Raw genomic sequence first — 25,069 nt, forward strand, 5'->3', positions numbered from 1 at the left:
GAGGAGCCTGCAACTGAGATACATGCCCCTGACCAGAATCAAACCTGGGACCCTTGGGTCTGCAGGCCAACGCTCTATCCACTGAGCCAAACCAGCTAGGGCTGATCTGAGACTTTGGATGTGTGCAGCATGTTGGAAGTGGAGTGGACTTTGATGCTCCATAATCCAAAGCCTGCATCCTGGTGCAAGAACTGACTTGCATAGGATGCTGGGCAAATCACTTACCCTCTCTGAGCCCCAATTCCACACATGAAACCAGGATAATAATGGCACCCTATAAATATCTATCTTACAGGCTTGTTATTTTTTTAATATGTTTTTATTGATTTCAGAGAGGAAGAGAGAGAGATGGAAACATCAATGATGAGAGAGAATCATTGATTGGCATGCCCCCAACTAATGATCAAGCCTGCAATCCGGGCATGTGCCTTTGACTGGAATTGAACCTGGGACCCTTCAGTCCGCAGGTCGACGCTCTATCCACTGAGCCAAACCAGCTAAGGCAAGGCTTGTTATTTTTAAAAAACAGTGCATTTGATTAAAAACCACAACGAGATAGCACCTCACACTGTTAGAATGGCTATTATAAAAAAGACAAGAGATAATAGATGCTATAGAGGATGTTGAGAAAAGGGAAGCCTGGTGCACTGCTGCTGGGAATGTAAATTGGTACAGATACTATGGAAAACAGTATGAACGTTTCACAAGAAAGTAAAAATAGAATTGCCATATGATCCAGTAATTCCACCTTTGGGTATATATCCAAAGGGAATGAAGTCAGTATCCTGATGAGATAACTGGACTCCCATGTTCATTGTAGCATTATTCACAATTGCCGAAGTGTGGAAACAACTTAAATGTCCATCAACAGATGGATGGATTAAAAAAATGGGACACACACACACACACACACACACACACACAGGAATACTATTCAGCCTTAAAAGAGAAGGCAATCCTGCCATTTGCAACAACATGGATGAACCTGGAGGACATTATGCAAAGTGAAATAAGTCAGACTGGGAAAGACAAAAACCGCATGGTATGTAGAATCTAAAAAAAAAAAAAAAGAGTTGAACCCACAGAAAGAGAGTAGAATGCTGGCTGCCAGGGGCTGGGGGCAGGAGGAAACAGGGAGAATCTGTTGAAAAGGTACACACTTACAGCTCTAAGATGGCTAAGGCCTGAGGATCTAATGACTAACATGGTGACTATAGTTGATATCATTGGAATTTGCTAAGAGAGTTGAACGTAAGTGTTCTCACAAAGAAACGCAACTATGTGAGGAGATGGATGCATTCATTAACTCAATGGGGGGGGGAATCCTTTCGTAATGTATACGTATATCAATCATCACATGATGCGCTTTAAGTACATGGCAGTTTGTCAATTTTACTTCGATGAGCTAAAAATAATGGTGCATTTGAAATGAATAATAATCGTGCACGTGATAAAGGAATGCCGCTACTATCACTGTAACTTCGTTTTTCACTTTACCAGACGGACCCTAGCCTTCCATCTCCCGCCCTGCAGCCCTAAGGGCCATTTCTCATTCCTCCAGCTCATTTCTGATGTCTGGCAGAGTCTGGCCGCCATGAATTTATGTGGCAGCACAAAGAGGCAGAGAAGAGGCAGAGACTCCAGGCATCAGAGACGTTCTCTACTGTGCAGCTTGAACCACTGGTTCTCTATCACCTTCTAACCTAACCTGGGCATCCTGACACCCAAATTCTGACATCCCTGGGCCCACTACAATGCCCTAAAACTGGAGGCCTAACGTTAGTCCTAAACCCCCAAAGGGGTCACATATCGGTTGTGCAAATATCTCCTATCAAATCTAACATATCATCAGGTACAAAATGCATCATTATTTTTTTGTACTTCTAATAAATTAATGATTCCAATTGAATGATTATGTACCATGGGTAGGGAGACACATTCTGATTTCAGAAATGTTATATAATGAAAATAATGCATCTTAGAATTAATGCAGTACAATGGAACAGTTTCTCTTGGAGAAACATTAAAAAGTACAAAACATGGCTCTTATTCTTGTTTTCAAGAGTACTGCACAGAGCCTGGCGGACGGCAAATGACTATTTGTTAAATGAATAAATGTATGCATGAATGAATGCACTTCCTAACAGCCGCATTAGGAAGTTCTGTTATTCAAAAAGAAAATGTGATGCAACAGGAAAATCATGTTAAAACTTAAACACATCATTTCACCAAACATTCCCCTTGAATTCATTTATAAAATAAGCTTCACTCCGAACAGTTTGTTGTGTCCTTCGCAAAAGGGACACCTAGATATGGTAATTGATTCAAAAGCCTACTGTCTACCTAACGGCCTGTTTGAAGGTCGACACTATTGTTAAGTGCGTGGTATCTGGGACCATAAAACATCAGGTGCCTATTCAGACTCATCTGGCAGCATCTTCAGAGTACACTTTGGGTTCCTATCAGCTAGGACACAGCATTGCCGTCTTTGATAACTGGGAAAACAGATCCCTTTAACAGTGCCTTCTCCTTTCTCTTGTACCACTAAATTGGCTATAGACTGCCTGGCACCCAGCCAATCCCTGCACGGTGATGGGGATGAAGGCGAGTGAGTCACAGTCGTCAAAGACGCTTCCGTTAGAAGAATTCAGCATCTGCTTCCTGCCAGAGCAGCTCCCAAGGGTTGCTTTGCCCTACTCATTGCCATTAAAATCAGTGCATTTCTCCCTGGCCAGTGTGGCTCAGTTGGTTAGAGCATTGTCCTGTACATGGAAGGGTCACAAGTTTGATTCCCAGTCAGCGTGCATACCCAGGTTGTGGGCTTGATTCCCTGTCAGGGTGCCTGCAGGTCAGGGTGTGTGCAGGAGGCAGTCAATAGATGTTTTCCTCCCCTCTCCTCCCCTCCCTTTTCCTTCTCTCCCTCCTCCTCCTCCTCCACCTCCTCCTCCTCCTCCTCCTCCTCCTCCTCCTCCTCCTCCTCCTCCTTCTCCTCCTCCTCCTCCTCCTCCTCCTCCTCCTCCTCCTCCTCCTCCTCCTCCTCCTCCTCCTCTCTCTTCTCTCTAAAAATCAATGTAAAAAATTAAAAAATTAGTGCATTTCACCTCATGGGCTACAGAGATAGGCATTATATAAAATAGATGAAAAGAAATATAGATGGATGTTGGAGATTCATAAATGTAGAAGGTTCTCTGGGAAAACTTCTGGTGACAGGTGCCACCAGCATCAGAGGGCCACTCTTCTCTTTGCTCTGAATTTCAGCCCCTTCTCTGGCTAACGCTTCGTCTGCTGTTTGCTTGAATGCATTCACTCTAGACTTTTCTCTGTGTCGAGGGAGGATGGTGCCCGCAGCCACAGGAGGTCAGATCCTTTGCAGGTGATACACAAGGCATTGGAATAGAGGCATCCTGCCCATAGCTCTTCCTCTGTGCAGGGAGATTGCAGGGGAAATGACTACTGTAGGGATCACAACCAGCCACTCAAATGACTTTTCACGGAGACTGTGGACCAGTTTCCCAAAACAGGCTACCCTTGTGCAAGTCAAGAGCAATGATGTCCATTCTCAGTGTGACCTAAATGACTCTAGAGTTGAAAAGCCCACACAGACATGATACAGCTATTTATCCTTGTGGCTACGTACAGACAAAATAAAAGGAATCCACAGACAATGGACTGACTGCCTCTGTTCTTTCACAGTGAAGAATTATCCACCAGATGCCACCTCCCCTTCACCCACGGGCCCCAGAACTGCAATCCTCATCTTCTTTCCCTATAATCAATGTCTCCCAATATTCCATACCTCGTGGATGACACTGCTTTCCTTTAATTTAAGAGAAAGAATTGACTCCACTAAGCTGGTGGCCAGTAGATCCCTAGACCTTTCTTCTTCACTCCCCCAGGGGTCCCTCCAGCCCAGACCTCTGAGAGGATCTCAATATTTTTCACCCGGTTACTGCACTTTCTTCCCAATAGTCTTTTGCTTGTCATTATTCCTGCCTCCAATTCACATCCTGTCTTGTGTCATAGTTTTAATTCCCTGTGCCATCAGAATGGAAACTTCTTAAAGGCAGAGAGCATCTAATGATCATCTCAGAATCAATCGCCGAGCCTGGCACACGTGTTTAATAAATATTCCAAATAGAAAAGGAGTCCCAAACGTACTGGGGTAAAAAAAAAAATAAGTAAATCCATATTACTCACAGACTCTGGATTTGCAAATCCTCCTTGCTAAAATTCATCTGTAACCCCGAATCAATACTGATGGCACTTTTGCAGACATGTGCAGAGCCACAAAATGCTTGAGTCGTTCAACACATGTGTTCCCAGGTGCGGTCGAATATGGCAATGTGCTGCCTGATTGCATCAGCTCTCATACTGTGTCTATTTAGTACCACATTTTCCACAATTTTTGGTGGTTTTTTGTGTGTCATTTAATTGTTTAAAACTGCACTCAAGCACTGTGTTGAAGTTCTGTCTAGTGTTTCTGAGTGCCGGGTTTGATGCCTTATGGAGAAAATATGTGTGCTGTTGCCATGAGGTCAATGTTAATGAATCAACAATACACATCCCAGAAGGGGCCTTTAAACAGAAACACACAGAAAACAAGGTTATGTACTGATCAGCTGATGAAAACGTGATGAGGCTTGCAGGAACCTACCCCTGTATTTTCCCTAGAAGCAGTGGTTGGTGTTCAATAACTCAGTGATCGCAGCCACTTTATAGAACACAGCTACTGCAGATGACAAGAGTCAACTGTGCTTCATTTTGCCATCTTCTCAGAAGGAGGACTATGGGAGCAACGGTTTGATGAGGCTGAGATGAGTCTCATCAAGTCTTAACCTCTCTTTTCATGCTTTATGGATTACTCAGCAGCACAGGTTTTGTGCTGAAAATGTCTTGGGGAGAAAGCTGCTGCTTAGCTGTAGATGGCATCCCCTGAGAGCCATTAGCCTGCCTGGGCAGCATCTGGGGCACCGTACCCTATCTTCTCACTGGAAGCTAGCTGGCTGGGGAATCAGGCAGAGAAGCCAGGGAAAAATAAAGACCTTTATCCTAGGTCTTAATGTGGGTTCCCCTAAAAGCTGATCCAAGATAAGGACTTGAGCACAGTAGTTGTTTGGGAGGTGAAGAAAGCACCCGTAGGGGAGTAGAAAAGAAAGGGGATTGAAAAGCAGCCAAGAAAACCAATAAAAAGTGAGTATCAAGCTAGCTATCCCTGTGGGAGAATGGAAACTTTCCCTCTGGGGAACCTGGGACCTCACGTAAAACATTCCTGAGTTCTCTTACCATGGCTGAGGGAATTGGGGTGTTTTTACACCATCTCTCATTGGTCATTGGCTGAGGGCTGCTCTGGGGGTGCACCAAGTCCCCTGCACTTTCTGCATCCCATGGAAGCAGCAGAGAAAAAGGCCAAAAAGGCAAGACTTGGCCCTCAGAAGTCAGCCAGTTTTCCCTGAGTGGCAAGAGCCAAGGGGTAAGGAGGGGTACATCTGTGACATCATCCCGGGCTGACGTTGAAAGTCACATAAACCAAGAGGAGGAACAAGGCCACTCCCATGAGAAATTTACAAAACAAGCACATCCCTGCTTCCTGAGCCCTGGGGTCTTCATGTACTTTCAGCTAACTCGCTACTTCAAAGACCAATTCCCACCCGCCTTAAGTCAAAGTAAAGTTTAATGGTGTTGCCAGAGGACCTAGGAGGTACATCTGGTTATTTACCTTCTTCTTTGGTAGCAGATGGACGGTTCATTTGCATTTTAATGATCAAATGGGGTCTTTTCCCTGGACTAACATGAGTGAGAAGGGCAGGACAGAAGCAGTTATTGGAAATCATGGGGAATCCAGCTCTTCACAGGATGGGCTGTGTCACCATCAGAGACTAGCTAGTTTCTTGATGCACATCCAAGGAAGACACACATCCCTGTTCAAGAGCCAGCTAGTGCTAGGCCTTTCCCGTCCACAAACACCAGCATGGGGACAAACCTGAGCTCTGGCCTCATCACACGCCCTTCATCTCCATCACAGAATGGCCATTGTTACCACCATCAGCACCACCAGGCAGTGTTCCCCCCCTTGCTAGGACCAGTTTAAAATAGAGCAGAAACCTCTGGTAGCTGCTGGCTGGCTGGCTCCTACAGGTCTCTCCCAGCCACTCAGATGAGAATCCTAGCAGTGAAGGGTGCCCTCATCCACACAGTGCCGCAAACTCCTGGCAATACTCTCACAGCTCCCTGGATTCACACTGGACACCCCAGCCAGTCCCTCCCTGGATTGGTAGTGGATACCCCAGCCAGTCCCTCCCTGGATTCACAGTGGACACCCCAGCCAGTCCCTCCCTGGATTGGTAGTGGATACCCCAGCCAGTCCCTCCCTGGATTGGTAGTGGACACTCCAACCAGCTGCTGCCTCCTTAAGCCCTCATGACCCAGGCTGGCATGTTGGAGTCACTGTTGACCCGGCTGCCCCAGCACCCCAAATGTAGCAAGGAGACTACCAGGCTCATAACCAACAGGTGCCCCAATTTCCCCCTGTTCAGAAGACGTGTCAATTTAGACACTTTGGAAGCCACGTGTACCAGAATACCCATCTGCCAGAGAGAAAGAGAGAGAGAGAGAGAGAGAGAGAGAGAGAGAGAGAGAGAGAGAGAGATGGAGAGAGGTTTTGAAGTAGTTAACATTTGGGCCTCCTGCAATTCCTCGGAGATTAATTTCCATGCCATAATTCTGGGGAGACTCAAACTCGTCACATCCCAGCGATATGTGCACAAGCCACATGGTCCTAATGAACAAAGGTTCTTAATAAAATGTCAACACAATCGAGGCAGTTCTAAGGCCTCTGAAATCGCTGAATTTTCTAACAGAATACTGCTGCCTTCATCAGGATCAACCTTCCTTTCCTACTCAATTATCAAATGAAACTTTTTTTTTTTTTTTTTGCAGAGCAATATAACATCAGAATGGCCTTATTTTCATCCTCGGTATTACATTTTTTCAACCCCTTTACTCGTGCCTGACAGAGATTTTTCGAATGCAGAGAAAGTGGGCTGAGTGTCTGTGAGAGCAGCTGAGCTCTGGCCAGGTGGCGAGTTTCAGGAGGCAGAGACTGTGCTGTCCATCCCTGTGTCACCAGGCCTGGGGCAGCGCCGGGCACAAGGCAGGCGCTCAGTAAATATCCACTGATGCCCAGGTAGTGTGGCTCAGTGATTGAGCATCAACCTATGAGCCAGGAGGTCATGGCTCAATTCCCGATCAGGGCACATGCACAGGTTATGGGCTCAATCCCCAGTAGGGGGTGTGCAGGAAGCAACTCATCACTGATGTTTCTGTCTCTCTCTCTCCCTTCCTCTCTAAAATCAATAAAAATATATTTAAAAATATTCACTAAGTAGGTGAATGGACATCTTCTCCAAGAGGCTGAATGTATACTCACATCCATACTTGTGGTAGACTTATGGAAAGGAAGAACAATCTCAGAGCCCATATGCTGTCGGCCAGCGGTTCTCAACCTGTGGGTCCTGACCCCTTTGGGGGTCGAATGACCCTTTCATAGGGGTCGCCTAAGACCATCGGAAAAACACATATATAATTACATATTGTTTTTGTGATTAATCACTATGCTTTAATTATGTTCAATTTGTAAAAATGAACTTGGGGGTCACCACAACATGAGGAACTGTAATAAAGGGTCGCGGCATTAGGAAGGTTGAGAACCACTGCTGTAGGCTCTAGTACAGCTGTAGCTCTTTGTTAATTCTTCCCAAAGGAAGGGGGTGGGACAAACAGGCCCCAGCACCTGTCAGCTTTACCGCGAGAGGTGATGTTGAATAATGGAGGTTAGCAGATAAGCGCTCAAAGATGTGCTCTGTCCCTCTGCCGCCTGGGCAGGGACCGGCCACTTGACCTTTCTAGACTTCAGTGTGATCCTTTGAGAAGCCTCAGAGGATTTAGGTGTTTCAAAGTCCCTTCCAGTTTCTGAAGGGAGTTCAGTGTAAACTGGGCGACATTTACATGAGTGACAGGTTACTGTCAGTGCCCTTCTCCTCTATCACGCAACCTCTGCCTCTGCTCACCTCCATCCCACCTGCCCCCGTCACACAACCGTACAAGCAGCCAGGGCCCTCGCTCTGCTCCCTAAACAGCACCTCCCAAAGCCTGTCTTCCATGCTCCTGACTTCTCCCTTCCCACTTTATCCCAACCCATCAATATGTTTTTAGCCCTGGGTTCCATCCCCTCTTGGCCCTGTGCTTTCATAGAAATTTGATTAACATGGCTATACCCATGGGTAATGGAGAGCTCATATGTTATCCAGAGGAAATGTATTTGCATTTTAACCAGATGCGTTCTGGAGATGATGTTTTAATCCACATCTCTATCAGTGCATTGATCGTGGTATATGGTCATACTTGTTTATGCACCTGCCTTGGTGGCTAACTGTCGCTTTTCTGGGTATGAAACCTCAGTTCCTTTTCATCTTTCTCTGTCTAGTGCCTAGCTCGATTTCTGTGGGCACTCACTCAATAAATGTGTATGGAATAACCACATGGATGAATGAAAGGTTGATGAATAGAGCCGCTGATGGATTTTGGGCAATCTGATAGTCATGGGAAAGAGTGATGTGGGTCACTGTAGACAGGGACTGATATGCTTTAATCCCACCCCCTGTGGCGGTCGGCTCGACCCGTCTTTAGACTGAGTCTGAATGCAGAGCATTGCCTGCTGAGCAGGCATTCATGCTGCTATAGAAGCTGTGTTCTCACTCTGCCAGAGAAAGGGACCAGCCTGCCTTAGTCTCTCATTAATTCAGGCTTCAGGGGTGGCTTCTGAGCTGAGGCCACAAGGACTCAACTAGCAGGGGGCCCCATTGTAGTGAAAGGAGAAATACCCCAATGTCACAGTGCCTCCCGACACACCAGTAACAAAGTGACAGAGGGTATGGAGGGGATGCTGGCAATTCCTATGAGGGCCATTATGCTGAATGCTTCCAAAAGGCGTTTGAAGTACAATAAAATATGGGTGCACCATGGTTTTTGGGTTATTGCTGGTTGACTGCAGATATGTAAAGTATCACAAAATCAAAGGCCATGTAACAAAGCCAGGGGAAAAGTAATTTTAATGAACAGAAACTGAAAACATGGGGGTCCATTCCTTTAAGATACGCCTCCCATTTGCAGCCAGTAGTTTGCAACCAAAGATGTCAAGAAAAGCTATTTTCCTGTCCAAATATTTTTCAAAAATTCCTATGATTTCTTATAAGAAAACGGAATCCCCCAGATGAGCCCTGCCCCAGCACCATGCCTGACACATAGTCGGTCCTCCATAAACATTTCCTGAAACAATAATTTGATTTATGAGTGGTGTAAATAAATTTTTTGAAATATATTTTTATTGATTTCAGAGAGGAAGGAAGAGGGAGAGAGAGATAGAATCATCAATGATGAGAGAGAATCATTGATTGGCTGCTTCCTGCACAACTCTTACTGGGGCTTGAGCCCACAACTTGTACATGTGCCCTGACCAGGAATTGAACCGTGACCTCCTGGTTCATAGGTTGATGCTCAACCACTGAGCCATGCTGGCTGGGCCATGTAAATAATTTCTAATCTAATAATAGACAAACATGGTAATTGACCATACTTCCGATATGCTTCCTATTGGCTAATCAGCAGGATATGCAAATTAACCCAAGCAAGATGGCGGCCGGCAGCCACGCAGCTGAAGCGAGCAGGAGGCTTGCTTGCTCCAGTGATGGAGGAAGCCAAGGTTCCCCGCCTGCCAGTGGCCCAGCTCTGAGCTCCACTCTAAGCAACAAAGTTGCAATTATAGAAGCTAAAGAAACCCCAGATACCTGCTATCAGCAGGCCCTGGCCTTGGAGCTGGACCGGCAACAAAGTTTCAATTATAGAAGGTAAATAAATCCTAGAATTAAAAAAAAGAAAAAAAGGAGAGTCTGGGAGCTTCTGTCGCCGGCTTGGCCAGCCTGAAAACAGCCCTCAGCCCCTCATCCAGACTGGCCAGGCGCCCCAGTGGGGACCCCCACCCTAAAGGGGGTGCGGGCAGCCTGAAAACAGCCATCAGCCCCTCACCCAGGCCGGCCAGCACCCAAGCGGGACCCCCACCCTGATCCGGGACACCCTTCAGGGCAAACCAGCTGGCCCCACCCATGACCAGGCCTCTATCCTATCTAGTAAAAGGGTAATATGCAAACTGACCCTAACAGCAGAAAGACTGGGAATGACTGGTCACTATGACACACACTGACCACCAGGGGGGAGACGCTCAATGTAGGAGGTGCCCTCTGGTGGTCAGTGAGCTCCCACATGGAGGAACTCTGCTCAGTCACAAGCCAGGCTGATGGTTGCCAGTACAGCGGTGGTGGTGGGAGCCTCTCCTTCCTCCTCAGCAGCGCTAAGGATGTCCGACTGCAGCTTAGGTCTGCTCCCCGCTGGCAAGTGGACATCCCCCAATGGCTGCCGGGCTGCCAGAGGAATGTCTGATTGCCAGCTTAGGCCCAATCCCCTGGGGAGCGGGCCTAAACCAGCAGGTGGTCATCCCCTGAGAGGTCCCAGACTTCAAGAGGGCACAGGCCAGGCCGAGGGACGCCGCCCCCCCCCCCCCTAGTTTAAAATATAAATCTGATTGTGTCATCTTCCTGCCTCAAACCATTTGGTGCCTTCCCACTATTCTCAGAAAAAAAAATTCTTTTACAATGCCTACTATACCTGGCCACCTTGCTATCCTCATGTCACCATGACACACCTCAGTCTCCAGCCAGTACCAAACTCCAGATCTCTTGGCCAGAGACCTGAGCTCTCCTTACTGTACCTCATTGCCATTCTTTGTTCTTTTATAACACATCTGAAACTCCAGACATCCAAACCAGATTGTAAGTGTAGGAGTGTTATTTGAAACAAGGAGTGCCACAAGCCACCATCATTATGCACAGCTACATTTAAATCTGAAGTATGTACACTACATGACTTAAGATCAATTTTTCACAGTAGAAATTGAAACACTAAGGAATCATATGCATGTGGCTTAGACTGGGTCATAATAAACCAGTTGTAGGTCCAAGAATTGAAAATGAAGAATCAATGGGAAGTTCAATCACCAGTGTAGAAACCACCCTGAAAGTCAGTCACTGTATGGGGCCAGGGGGCAGGGTAGGGAGGAAAGGTGCAGGGAGTGAGGATAGTTTCTGGATAAAGGAATTGAGGGGAAAACAACAGAACCAGAGGGGGGTACAATGGCTTAGCCACATCTGAACAATTTTTCAGCCCATGGTTACTATGGTTACAGATGCCACGAGAGTTGGCCCAGGCAGCCTCATTCAACCCACTCTCCCCGTGCCCTGGGGCTCGCCTCTCTTTGCCATTTTGTGCATGGACAGTGACATAGTCAACAGAGCCCATGGTGGCAGTAAAAAAAGCTGTCTTCATTCTCCTCTGCCCTAGACACCGAAGCTCCAACACTGTCTGCAGAATATGAAACTGCCTTGGAAATAAGCTAGGCATTCAATGTTTGGCAACATGGGAACCTCGAAGCTATCAAATGCATCTTACTTCCTGGAAATCATTTTCTCTTTCAGAATGCGAAGCAAAAAAAAAAAAAAAAAAGCAACAAGGTAGTAAAAAGATGTTTACTGGGCCCTGGCTGGCATCGCTCAGTTGGTTGGAGCATTGTTTCATATGCTGAAGGGCTGTGGGTTTGATTCCCGGGTGGGGCACATACTTAGGTTGCTGGTTCCATCCCTGGCGGGGGCATGGATGGAAGGCAACTCATTGATGTCCTCTCTCCCACCGATGTTTCTCTCTCTCTCCTTCCTCTCTCTCTCTAAAACCAATAAGCATATCCTCAGGTGAGGATTAAATATACATATATTTACTAGAAATAGGACAGGGAGGGCCGACAGTCCTTACCAATGGCTTCTGCTTGTGTATGTGACGTCATTCCCAGGCACACTGTCCCTGTCATCTCGGCTACACCCTGACTTGTGCTTAGATCACACCACATGGACAGGAGGGCTGCTGCAGACACACAGCAGACACCCACCCCTGACCCTTCTGCTGCTCAGCCTGAAGGATGTCCTGCTCTTCTGGTTTTATCCAAGGAGGCTAGGTTTTCAGTCACGAACATGTAAAGGAAGGGGGTTGTCAAAGAAGGGGACTCTGGGACACCTCAGGTGCATGAGGCGTCACTCTGAACCTCTCAATTCACAGTGAGAAGAAACAGATTACTTTGTGTGGTCATTTTTGGGTGAATGTTTTACAGATCTACACATAGCATGGTGCCCACACAAGACAGACTTAATGGATGCTTTCTGTATCTGAATAATCTGCTGAGAATGGGAGGTATGCTGTTATAAGACTGTATATTTACATTTTACATAAATTCTCTTTCTACTCACCATCTTTCAAATATACCACCTCGGGCAATGAGCAATTGGAGGGGTAAATGGAGTTCAATGAGCCATGGCTCTGTGGGAAACTGGGAAAGGCAGGATTAAATGAAATCAACCAGGTTTCTTTTCTGTAGGATTGTCAGGGAGGGGTACAGGTTAGAGGTGAGAGTGACAGCATTAGCCGACACCCAGGTTCAAGTCACAGAGCTACAAGGTGACTTGGGACATGTTGCTTAAGCTCTGGGATAATAATTTCGCTTGCTTCTTTGGCCTAGAACAAGAAGTATAGGAGATCATGACTATAGAGCTCTTATCACTGTGCCAGGCACTTTGTATGTATTCAATAATAGGGGGAAATGCTTATGGTGATTTTAAAATGTGCTCGAACCATTTCCTCCCTTCCAGCGTGAGTCTACCCCACCTCCCTTCCCAAGTGTGAACTAAACTTAGGGACTCTCATCTAATGAAAAGAATGTGGTGGTAAATCCATTTGAAACAACATGGATGGACCTTGAGGGCACTATGCTAAGTGAAATAAGTCAGACAGAGAAAGGCAAATACCATATGATTTCACTTATATGTGGATTCCAAAACAATAAAAATCATAGAAACAGAGAACAGATTGGTGGTTACCAGAGGCAGGGCATTGGGGGTGGGTAAAATGGGTGAAGGTGGTAGAAACATTAAAAAGAGGATTAGAAAATCAGACTTCATTTTCAATTCATACTAGTCAGTTTTAGACACTTGTGAGGGAAAATGAATCTCACACTTTGCAAACCACAAATAAATGTTTTTAAGTAAACATGAGGTTTCTGTTTCTCCATTCTGGGTAACAGTCATGAACTTGATGTAAAAAAAAAAAACAACCAAAAAAACAGTAGCTTCCACTGAGAGTACCACTCAGATCAGAGCCAAAAAGAGGAAGGTCCCTTTGACCTTCTTAAAGAAAAAGGATGTTCCAAAGATTGTCTGAGCCATGATTTGGTTTAGGCTTCTTTCCCAGCGGTGTCAGGGGAGCGTCATCATCCTTCTGCAATCACAGTGGTTGCAGGGTAGACTTGCGATTGGGCAGGCTGACTGTGAACATCTTTCCTCCAGAAGAAATCTGCCATGTGGGTGTCACCAACATGGTGCTGGTGCCATGTTTAGGGAGATTCCGTAACCAAGTCTGAGCCCCTAACCAACTCTAACCCTGTCTGGTCATCCAGTCAGTGTCCTTTAAACAGAATTTGAGTGCAGCAAAATTCATCCCTTGTATGCACCCTCCTGCTTCAGCCAAGCGAGCTGTGCAAACCTCCTAATTGACTATCAATACAATCGCTTCATTCTGTTCATCATTAAACACATTCTAATTCCCTATGGAAAGTAGAAAGTAAAAGGAATCCACTATCCAAGAAGAACATGTTTCTTGCTGACAGTGGGTCCCTAGTTCTGTGCCTCTATCAGATACACTTTATCCCACATCTCAGTTGTGGTTGAAGTCTCCCAAATTTGGGGTAAGATGTGGATTGTTTTTTAAATGTATCTGATTTAAGATGATACTCATATAGAGACTGCTATGGACTGAATCATATCCCCCCAAAACTCATGTTGAAAACGTAACCCCAATGTGACTGTAATAGAAATGAGGCCTTTAGGAGGTTAAATGAGGTCATGAGGGTGGGGATGTAATTCATAGGGCTTGTGCCCTTTAAGAAGAGGAAAGAGACACCAGAGCTATCTCTTTCCACCATGTGAGGACACAGTGAGAAGGTGGTCATCTGTAACCCATGAGGAGAGCCCTCACCAGGCATCAACCCTGCTAGCCCTTGATCTTGGACTTCCAGTTTCCAGAACTGTGAGAAAAGAAATTTCTATTGTTTAAGCCTCCCTGTCTATTGTATTTTGTTATGACAGTCTGAGCAGATGAATACAGAGCCAAAACACAGATGTTTTGGAAATGGGAGAAGTAACAAAGTCAACCTAGCTAGTCTTCATTCTACCAAAAAATCGCTGGGATTGGCAAAGGATGACGAAGCTCCCTTAGACACCCCTGGAATAGAAGCCTGGACGAAACCTTGGCTCAGGCAGTCTTTGGAGCATCTTTCCTCTCTACTTTCTAGGATAATTGTGGTGATTTTGGCACATTATTAATCCCATTTGGAAAGCTGATCTCTTGAAAGTTGGATATTAAATCAAAACAGATTATTTTCTTTCCAGAAAATCTAAGCTACACAAATGAGTTTGGAAACACATTAATGAAGATGGCAGCCGAGTGGCCTTGCAAGTTGAGCATGGCTCACATTCAACAAGACCAGAATCTCTTTTTAGCCAGGAGAGAAGTGGGATCCCAGAGACTTGAACTGGATTCTTGGGATGAAGTGTGACCAGTGCAAAACCAACCTGCAAAAAACAGCTCTCGACTGAGAATTCGCTGATCAACCGAGAGCCTTTTTTCTCTAAATCCTTCAGAGCAACCTCTGAATACATTTTTGGATAAGAAAGAACAGGAAAGTGTAGAAGGGAGGAAAGCTTGAGAGGAATTGCCCTGGACATAAACACCACAAGGCCTGGGTTGGGCCCAGCTCTACCTGTTTGCAGTCCTGGACCGCGCCCCCCCCCCCCCCCCCCCAAACAAGTCGTTACTCTTTCTACTGCCAACAGTAAATCTAGATCCAATATTGACAAAAAGAGGGCTGCTTAAAGAACAAGTGAGATAATTTGTAAAAAGTGTTCTGTAAACTGAAAGATGCTACACACATACAATACAGGCTTCTCTGGAATTTTGCATTAAAATATGCACTAAAAACACAGGGTTTTTAAAAAAAACACCTTCAGCTCTGCAGCTTTGATTTAAATACCTCAAAAGAGTTACACACCAATGGCCAATATGAGCCAAATTATTCACTGGACACCAAACAGATCTGTGTCAGCTCACCTAGTCGTCCCCACCTCATGTCTAGCCTGCCTTTCACTCCTGGTGAACCGAAGAACAGAAGGAAAACAGCCTGCTGGAGGTGTGAGAGAGCTGGGAGCCTGCAAGGAAGAGGTGATATTGCTGTCCTTTCTGGTACTCCGCTATTTAGAGATATCCTTCCCTTCTCCTTTGTGTACTTTGCCTTTTGTAGCTTGGGGAAGTCCTGGAATTTCCATCCTGCATGGAGCCTGAGAGATCCTCTCCAATCCATTCTTCCATGCATTCATCCATTCAGCAAAAGGCAACTGAGTTAGTGACTCCTGTGTGTCAGGCACTTCCCTGGGCACTGGGGTTATGATGGGGAAAGTTCCTGCTCTTGGAGCTCACATGCTAGTGAGGGCACATGAGTAAGCAGGATGGCTTCAGCTCAGGACAAGTGCCAGGAAAACAACTGAACAGTTGACACAGTGACAGGGCTGGGGAAGGAGAGGAGAGGTCTTCAGAGGGGACAGGGAAGTCCTTTGCTAATGAGCTGGCATTTGAGCTGAGATTCAAAGGGCAGAAAGCAGTCAGTCATGCGAACATGCATTGTAAGCTATGGGAAGTGCAAGTGCAAGGCCCTGAGACAGGAACAAGTGTCCTCTATTTGAGGAACAAAGGAAGCCAAGCGGCCCAAAAGTCAGATGCAGGGGGAACGTTGAAGAGGTGGGCCAAAGAGGCCAATAGGGCCAATGTCCCCCTTGCGCATGGCAGGAGAGTGAAGCCCAAAGGGGCTCAATGAGCAGCCCGAAATCTAAGAGCTTACTGCGAAGCTACTTCTAGCAACTCGTTCTTCTGCCCCCAAATCAAGGGTTTTTAAAGCCATATTTATCAGCTTCTCTCAAACTATGGGAATATTGTTTGCTATTTTTATTGTGTGTTTTTTAAGGCCCTTAACATACATAAAGCCAGCAAACCAATCCCAATTTTCAGCAGAAAAATTATCAAGCGATCCCAGCAATTTAAAATACACGTAGGTTCTGTCATGGAAGCTGGAACTCAGTGTCAATCTACTTTTGTTTGGTCCTACACAAACAGGAGCCATTGGTTAAAGGTTTAGCTTTGCAAATAGGAGGGAGGCCAGAGCTCACCAGAGAATAATCATTTCACCTTTAGGTCTTAATTTGACACCTAAACCTCTTGACGGTGCTTTGTGTAATTCACCCAAGTGCAATCAAAACCAATCTGTTCTCAATCCGCCTTCATTTTGAACGATTAAATTGTCAGGTAACGGTGCTGTAAGCAAAACATCGTAATTACAACTTTCCTCCACAATCTGTGAGCGCCTCCACCTGAAGGTTCAAATCTGTGAATACCCAAATCCTACAGTCTGTTTAACGTGAATTGTCTCTTCACTTCTCTGGTATAATTCTAGGTTTCCCTTTATCTTTGTCCTGCTAAACACACTTGGCCTGTGTAGATGCAAACCTCCAAAGAACAGACCCAAAGTCTGTCCAGTGACCAGTGACTGGTTCACCAGAGGAAGATGCAGAGATGCTATCTGGCTGGACGGGTTAGTGGGAAAGGCTCATTCACTGCCTGCCTCCCTCCTCCTTCTCCCCTCCTTTCTCTTTCTCCTCCTCCAGTATCTCCTCCTCCCCCTCTTCCTCCCCTCTTTTTCTTTTTCTCCTTGAAACAAGCTTCTCCAGTCCCTGAACTCTGGGAGCCTCACAAGGCAAGGGCCAGAGGTCCCAACAACTTAAGAGATAGACTTAAAGAGTGCTTAAGGGCCTATAGTATAATCCATCCCCACCACCTATTATCTCTATAACTTTGGGCAAGTTACTCAACCTCTGTTCCTCAGTTCCCTCAACTGTAAAATAAGGACAGTATCTTCTGCCTGAGATTAAATAAAGAAGATGAAATAAATTAATCTTCTATTGTATAATTAATTTTAGTAATTTATTTATTTAATGCATGTAAAACGATACGACGTCTGGCACATAGTTCTATACAGGTGTGAGATATGTCACCCTCACTTCCACTCTTCTTCTGCCTCCACCCTTTTGGCTCTAGAAAACTATTGTCACCCCAGCTTCAGGAACAGTTGTGCATGACAGCCAAGCACCTTACTGGTAGCAGCTCAGGGGTGTCCTAATGGCAATCCAGTGTCAAATGGGGACAATCATACTTATACCATCAGACAAGCATTATGAAAATGATTATCCTATATAATAAAAGGCTAATATGCAAATTGTCCCCTCGACTGGGAATTCGACCCGGAGTCTGACCAGAGGAGTTTAATCAGGGGGTAGGGCCAGCCAACCAACTGCCCACGGCCCCTCCCCCCAGCCACCCGATCGGCCAGATTGGGGTGGGCTGGCTGGATCCCACCCATGCACGAATTCATGCATCAGGCCTCTAGTATGAAATAATGTACAGAACACATCTGGCATACAATGATTGCTCATCAAATGCTGTTATTTTTATTAGGGTCTTTTCACTTTCAGCATCAATGGTTGTGATTGTAGATGCTACTTGCTTACTTCTTCACTGTGTCAGGCTCTAACATGTGGGATTCATCTGTGTTTATCACTGTGGCATAAATATCTAGAGAATGATAGTCATATAGAAATGTAGTTTAAAAGCCAAGGCAAGCTTCACGGAGGCAGCCCCACAGTCCTCCCTATCAAAGCTCCTTGAAGATCCCAACCTGACTCTTTAGACAACTGCCCACTTGACACACCTCTTGATGGACACAGGGACATCTCTTACTCAGCAGGTCCTGGATTGAACTCATGAGCTTTCCCTCAAGACTGGTCCTGCCCTGCTGTCTCAGTCATTCCAATTCCTCCACTTCCACAAATTCTTCACTCAAAGCCTGTAGATTTCGTGTCCTCGGTAGCCCCCTACTCCATCCACTTCTCCTTCCCTCGCCCTTGACACCATGGTATCTGGTCCCTCACATCCACAAGAGCTACACAGCACTTGTTTTGAAACTTGAAACCCTTCAGTGACTTAAGATAACGACTATGGTCCTCCTGCATGCCACAATCACACCCTACCTGCAAGAACAGGTGGCTTCGGGGTCTGATCCTGCAAATTCCCCAGCCATACCTCAAAACACACACTCCCCTGCTCTCTGCTCAAGCCATAGAAACTTCCTTTCAGTTCCTCAAATACACATCTGCCTTGGGGCCATTGCACTTGCTGTTTCCTTTTCTGCAACAGTCCTCCTCATTAGTCATTTAATCCCTACATATCCTCCAGGTCTCAATACAAGTGTCTGAATGCATTCCCTGACCACCCACCTCCCCTGATTCTTGTCAATCTCTTCTATCAGATACTTTCTTAAAACACTGCTGTTCTCCTTCATGGAACATACATCTATACTAATAAAAGGGTAATATGCTAATTAGACCAGGAGACCTTCTGGATGTCCTTCCGGACAAAGCCATGGTGGTGGGGGCAAGGCAGAGGCAGTTAGGGGCGATCAGGCCAGGAGGGGAGGGCAGTTGGGGGTGATCAGGTCAGCAGGGTCAGGGGGAAGTTGGGGGTGAACAGGCTGGCGGGGGGGGGGGCAATTGGCGGGCTATCAGGTTGGCAGGGGAGGCAGTTGGGGGTGAGAAGGCTGGTGGGGGGACAGTTAGGGGCAAGTAGGCCGGCAGGCAGAGTGGTTAGGGGTGATCAGGCAGGCAGGCAGGTGAGCGGTTAGGAGCCAGCGGTCCCAGATTGCGAGAGGGATGTCCGACTGCTGGTTTAGGCCTGATCCCACACCAGCAGTCGGACATCCCCTGAGGGGTCCCAGATTGGAGAGGGTGCAGGCTGGGCTGAGGGACACCCTCTTCCCACCCACCCCCCGCCCCCGCCTGCACGAATTTTGTGCACCGGACCACTAGTAAGCTTATAATTATGCATTACTCAGTGCAATGATTGGTTTAGGTCTGTCTCCCTCACTATAAACTCTAAGAAGGCAGAGCTGTTGTCTGTGTTATTCTAACTGTATTTCCAGTACCTGGGACAGCAGTTGTTATGTAGCAGGTATTCAATGAATATGTTTTGCAGGGAATTAGAAAAAAACAAACAAAAACAAAACAAAAACCAAGGCACACTTCCATATTCCCAAAGATCTAGAGACAAAAGGGAAGATGTAGGTCATATTTAAGGTGTAACAGCCTCAGGGTTAAAAATTGTCACTATCTCTCCACTCTTCAGTAGCCAGTCAATCCATAAGACATTTACTTAAGGAGTGAGAGGGTTTCCTCCTTTTCAGTCTGGAGAAAAGAAAAGAAAAAGTACTCTCAGAGAACACTAAACACACTCACACACACACGCACACACATCTAAAAAAGAAATTTCAACCCCAATATATACAGAGGTGTGTCCAAGCCAGAATCAGCCTTTAGATAAGAGAAATGTTAAATACAGCATTCTTGTCAAAACTGGACACTAGCTTTCAACTTGTCCCAGTCCCATATGCTCTCAAGAGGAGCCTTAGCATCTGTATGCTAATTACAGACACGGTGGCCAGCGCTAGGCACAGCAAATCTGACTTAGTCTCTTGCCTGGAGGAAACATTGTCCAACATTCTTAGCTTGTAAATGACACTACTGCTTGGACTGCCCCCTCCCCAGCCCTTTCCAGCCCCACCCTGTTCACAAACCACTGCCCCCTGCTCCTTCTACTCAGGTCAGAGCCAAACTAGCTGCCTGGTTTGGTAATAAGATTGAGGGGAGACTCAGAAGGCTCCCTGGGCTCCATTATTACGCACGCCCTACAAGAAGGGCCACCTCCAGGGACTGTTGCTGTAGATCTGAGCTCCACTTGCTGCCAGGAAACCTTTCCCATTGAGGACACCCTGAGCAGGCAGCGCAGCAGCCCCAGGTCCAGGGGGAGGCACCGCACCCATCTGCCAGAGACAAAGATCACCAGAAACAAAGGGCACACACAGACCCGCGCACACACAAAGTCAAAAGCAAATACCGACACTTGGTGAAATTTCAAGCCAAACAGCCAGCTTGATGTATCTTTAAATAGATTTTGCAACAATCCAGGAGGGACAATGACTATATGATAATGACAGGCACTATCTGGGTTTGGAACCCACGCTGCCTCCACCCTCCTCCCACCCTTACTGCTGTTCCCAGGCGCATTTTTCTGCCTCAGGACACACACTGCCGGGAGCAAGAGTGCTTCCACTCGCGGCGGCGCGCACACGCCGGAGGTGGAGGCAGGGCAGGCAGGGCGAGGGGGGCCAAAAGTAGGAGATACCAACCTTTAGGATCCCAGTTAACCTGTTTTCTTGGAGTCTCGATTGGAAATTTCATTGCTCCGTTGCCCAGATGGGGAGGAAAGGGAAAGAATCAAAATGATAAAGTCCTCAAGCTTTCAACACCTCGGCACAGCAGTCCAACAAAAACAATTTCCAAGGATGGGGGAGCCCTGGACGGGCTCGCGGAGGAACCCCAGAGAAAGACAAATGGAAAATAGTGGCTTAGGAGAGAACTGGAGGCGGCTGGGATGTTTGCACCGGTTGAGGGGTGCCTGGGAGCAACCCCCTGGGTACAAGGAAAAGTGAGGTCCGCGAGGGGAGGATGGAGGAGGCTCGGGAAGATGGAAAACGCCGAGCTTCGCAAACGCGTGCGGGCAGGTCGGGGCTGAGCCGCTGGAGGGCTGCGGAGGGAGAAGCCCACTGCATGTCACTCCAGCCCCCAAGGCGTGTGCACACACTCCCGCACACACACTGGCCCGGCGCGCGCTCCGGCGGCGGCACGTCAGCCTGGTTCGGTGGTGCAGAGCGCACGCCCCACCCCACCAGTGGCTCCTCGCCTGCAGGCGACGCCCCCCACTCTCCACCCCCGAAAAGCCATTGGACAGAGGGGTGGCGCGGCGCGCAGGGAGCTCGCGGCGAGGGCGGGCGACCCTCCCTGCTTGCGCTTTGCTCTGCAGAAGCCGCGCCAAGACGGGAGATCGAGGCGGGTGGAGATGCCTGGCCAGGGCTCTGCCCCTGGCGCCTGGCCTGAGACAGCGGCAGCTGCGGACTTGCCCCGCCGTGTGCGTGCGGTGCGGGCTGCGGGAAGCTGCGGGTCGGGAAGCTGCGGTGGGGCGGGCGCAGGCGGCGGGCGCACAGCTACTTACTGGTTCCGCGGGCGGGCGGGCGGGCGGGGAGGCAGGCGCGGCTCTTGGTGGAGTTGCCGCCGGAGACACGCTTGGCTGCCTGGAAGGCGCTGCAGGAGGTGGAAGAAGAGCCGAGGTGGCCCTGCCGCAGACCTGTGCTTCAGGGGTCACCTCTTGTCACCGCTCCCACGCTGGGCGCACCCCGCTTCTTTTCTCACTTCATTTTTCGCTCCGGTGTCCTCCCGCGCCAGGTGCTCCCGCCTGCGCCCCGAATGAATCTACATCCCCGGCGCGCGCGGAGGACGCAGGTGCCAGCCATGAGCCTTTTGTTCCGGGACCGTTCAGATCAGCTCTGCTCTCCCGCCCGGGAAGCTCGCCCCCCAGGCACAGCCCGGGTTCTTCTGCTGCTACCTGCGGGCGGCTGAGGCCGCTGGTTGGAGGCCGGGGAAGAGGGTGGAGAGAGACGCAGCGGCCCTAGAGGAAAGCGGAGTTGCCAAGACCTGGCAACTCCTGGAAGCAGGGGCCCGGGGGCCCCAGGAGTCCCAGGGCCCAGCGGGTACAGGTGCACGGGGCTCCAGACACGTTCAGCCCCCCCCCCCCCGCTCCCCTTCCGCCTGAAACTACACAAGAGCTTGTGGTGGGACCTCAGTCTCCAAGAGAACCTAGTGGGCTGAGATGGTCCCGAATGGGCCACTGGACGTACCAATCTGAACAACGTTTAGAAATGACCCTGGGTGCCCAGCATGGGAGCCGTGCACTAGTCCATGCTGGAGAAAGACTTGCTAAAGGAAGGCATGAATTGCATACAGCGTGCTGGAGAGGAAGTAGTTTAAGTTACTGTCCGTTCACTGTCCATGCCACGCATATGTTGAACCCCTTCGATGTGCCAGCACTGCACCAGGTGCTGGTGATATGGCAAAGCACAAGATAGGCATGGACCTTGCCGTCCATGCCATGAGGTGGGGTTCCAGGGGTGGGCAAACTTTTTGACTCGAGGGCCACAATGGGTTCTTAAACTGGACCGGAGGGCCGGAACAAAAGCATGGATGGAGTGTTTGTGTGAACTAATATAAATTCAAAGTAAACATCATTACATAAAAGGGTACGGTCTTTTTTTTTTTTTTTAGTTTTATTCATTTCAAACGGGCCGCATCCGGCCCACGGGCCATAGTTTGCCCACGGCTGGGTTAGATCGTCATTGCCTTTACTTTAAGTAGGAGAAAGTGACTTCCTGCCTGCCAGCTAGGGCCCTAAACCCTCCACGGGGTTTTGCTCTCTGAACTGCTTGAGGCTTCTGAGGGGCCTTGTGTCAGCAGCATCCTTTTCTTCATCGATTCTCCACAGTCACATCCAGGCTCTGAGTTCCAGGGCAAGATGCACAGAGGGCCACTGTCATCTGTGGCAGGGTTTGGTGAGTGCTTGGTCACTGACCCTTCAGGCCACTACGGCTGGAGCCAGAGCTCTCTGCAAACCTTGTTCAGAAAAAACTGGTACCAATCTGACCGTGCCACCCGAGGGAGCGCACAGGTCCCCGGGCAGGTCCCCCAGGCTCGTCAGGGCCAGCTTCTCTGGGACTCTGCTTCCGCACCGCACTTTGCTTCCTTCCACTAGAAGCTTGAGAGGATGGATGAGATGGAAATGAGACGAGCAAGGAATTTCTGCTTCTCCCGCCATGCCACCAGTGACATCCGTATGCATGTGGATCCTGCTCCCAAGCCCAAAGGGAACAGCTGGTGAGCTCCCGAGAAAGCCTGCCGAGCTTCCCTCTGCCTTCTCCTCAAGTGCTCACGGCAGGAGGGCTCCAGGCCAGTCACCGCAATGACATGTTCCCACCTGCATCCGAGTCAGAGAGGTGTCCACAGGGAAAGATACCCTCTCGCCTGAATCCTCTGAGGACGGGATGTCAGACTAACATTTATCAAATGCATCCCTGACCTTCTCACACTTCTCTCCATCCAGCTTCCCTACATCTTTCCTCTGAGGAAGCCCCAACGAGTCCCATTTTACAGGTGAGAAGATCAAAGCACAGAAAGATAAAACAAAACAAAAAAACCACAACCCCCCCTCCCCCCAAAAAACACACCCCAAACACTCCCAAGGTCACAACACGGAGATTCAAACCTAAGTGAGCTCATCTGGTCCCAGCCCCTCCATTGCAAAATGAGTTGGACTAACCTGGTGCTCTGGGGCCTACATCAGGGAATTAGTTCACTGCCCAAGGCAAATTCCCGAGGCACAATATACAGCCTTAGGGTGCATCATTCAGCCAATCAACGAACAAATAGGGAGCATCCCCTGTGTACAAGATGGTTTGCAGTTTTTCTTAAAAGTTATATTGGGGCCTGGAGAACCTTCCCCAGAAAAGCATCAGCAGGACAACGGAAGGCCTGCTTAGAGGCTGGGAGAGTTGGGACGGACCCACCGGGGTGAGGGAGCAGGAGCAGAACCAGGGCTGCGGAGTCCTCCTGCTGTTAAAGATGTGCACTAGTCTTTGGCCCTTAGGATCATCTCTCTGCTAAATCACTCAGTGCCTCCCCACCACCCTCACCACCACCACCACCACCACCACCAAGAACAACCTTTGGAGCTTTTTCTCATCTCTGCTTTCATTCTGCTTTCTCAGAGGGTGTGTGTGTGTGTGTGGGGGTGGGGGGGGTGGGGGGGTGGGGGGGGTGGGGGGGTGGGGGGTGGGGCGGGAGCTGGGGCAAGTTCAGCAAAAATTAACCAATTAATTAATTAACCCCAGCACCCCCTCCCCTAACTGGCCTATATCAAGTCCAACTCCTAACCTGCTTAGTATTTGGAATAGACAGCTGAGGACTGGGGGTGGGGTGTAAGGGATAAGCCCCCCCCTCCCCACCCCCCACCCCCACTCCCGGGCCTCAGCCCCAAGTAAAACAACTTAGCACATTAACCCTTTGCGCTACTGCCATGCCCTTCCATCAGTTTCCATTCTCTGCCTTCGTTATTGCAAACTGGATTCCACTTACCCCAGACAGGAGGGAAGAAGGGGTCTGTGCAGAGGAAAAGCATCCAGAAGAGATGCCGCGCCAAGCGGTTCCCTCTCGCTCTGCGCCGCCCCAACTTCCATGGCTATTGCTGACGGCTGCGGGCGAAGTCTGGTGGGAAGCGACCGCCTCGGGCTCCTGCGGCAGGACCACAAAGCATCGTGGTGCCCAGTGGCTCAGCTTCCCGCCTGCGGGCAGCGGCCTCCCCTGCGCTTTGGGGGGGGGGGGGGGGGGATGCAGGCCCTGGCCGGGAGGCGTGGCTGCAGGTCCCCGGGTCTCCGCAGCTCAGAACCTGCAATCCTGGCGGCACCACTTCAATGAGCGCCCGGTAGCCCAGTCATCTCCCCGAGGAAGTTTTCCGCAAGTTGGCTCCCTTACTTCCTCCCCACTGCGCAACTCCGGACCCGTGTGAGAGCGGAGGGGAGCTGACTGCTTCGTGTGGGGTCTCGGAGTGGCTGCCCGTGCCCCGCTCAATCTGAGGACTGCTGAAGGCGGATCGCGGGGTGCGGCAGGAAAGAGTCCTTGCTGAACAGGGATTCCGGGGCGCAGCAGGAGAAGAGTCCAGACAGGGAGAGATGAAGCAGCTTGGGGAATCTTGCTTAGTGCTGGTTCCACAAACGGAAGGAGAAGGGGAACAGATCTGATTAGAATCAACTTTAATTCGCGAATATCAG

At 48.6% G+C, this 25,069-nt stretch overlaps 1 protein-coding gene across 3 annotated transcripts in view; it reads right to left on the reverse strand.

Moving 5' to 3' along the window:
- The window catches only part of KCNK10 (potassium two pore domain channel subfamily K member 10), a 118,517-nt gene extending 93,916 nt beyond the window's left edge, over positions 1–24,601 (reverse strand). For 2 of the 3 annotated variants that reach the window (XM_081090555.1, XM_081090553.1), the window contains exon 1: positions 20,546–21,354. In XM_081090555.1, coding sequence (XP_080946681.1) covers positions 20,546–20,597 — 52 coding nt within the window. In that variant the 5' untranslated portion in view covers positions 20,598–21,354. Of the gene's footprint in view, positions 1–20,545; positions 21,355–24,377 lie in introns of those variants that run through there. The other variant, XM_081090554.1, reaches the window with a different exon arrangement.
- Positions 24,602–25,069: the final 468 nt, after the last annotated feature.

Source organism: Myotis nattereri, assembly GCF_964212035.1.
Source record: "Myotis nattereri genome assembly, chromosome: 1".
Taxonomy (NCBI): Eukaryota; Metazoa; Chordata; class Mammalia; order Chiroptera; family Vespertilionidae; genus Myotis; species Myotis nattereri.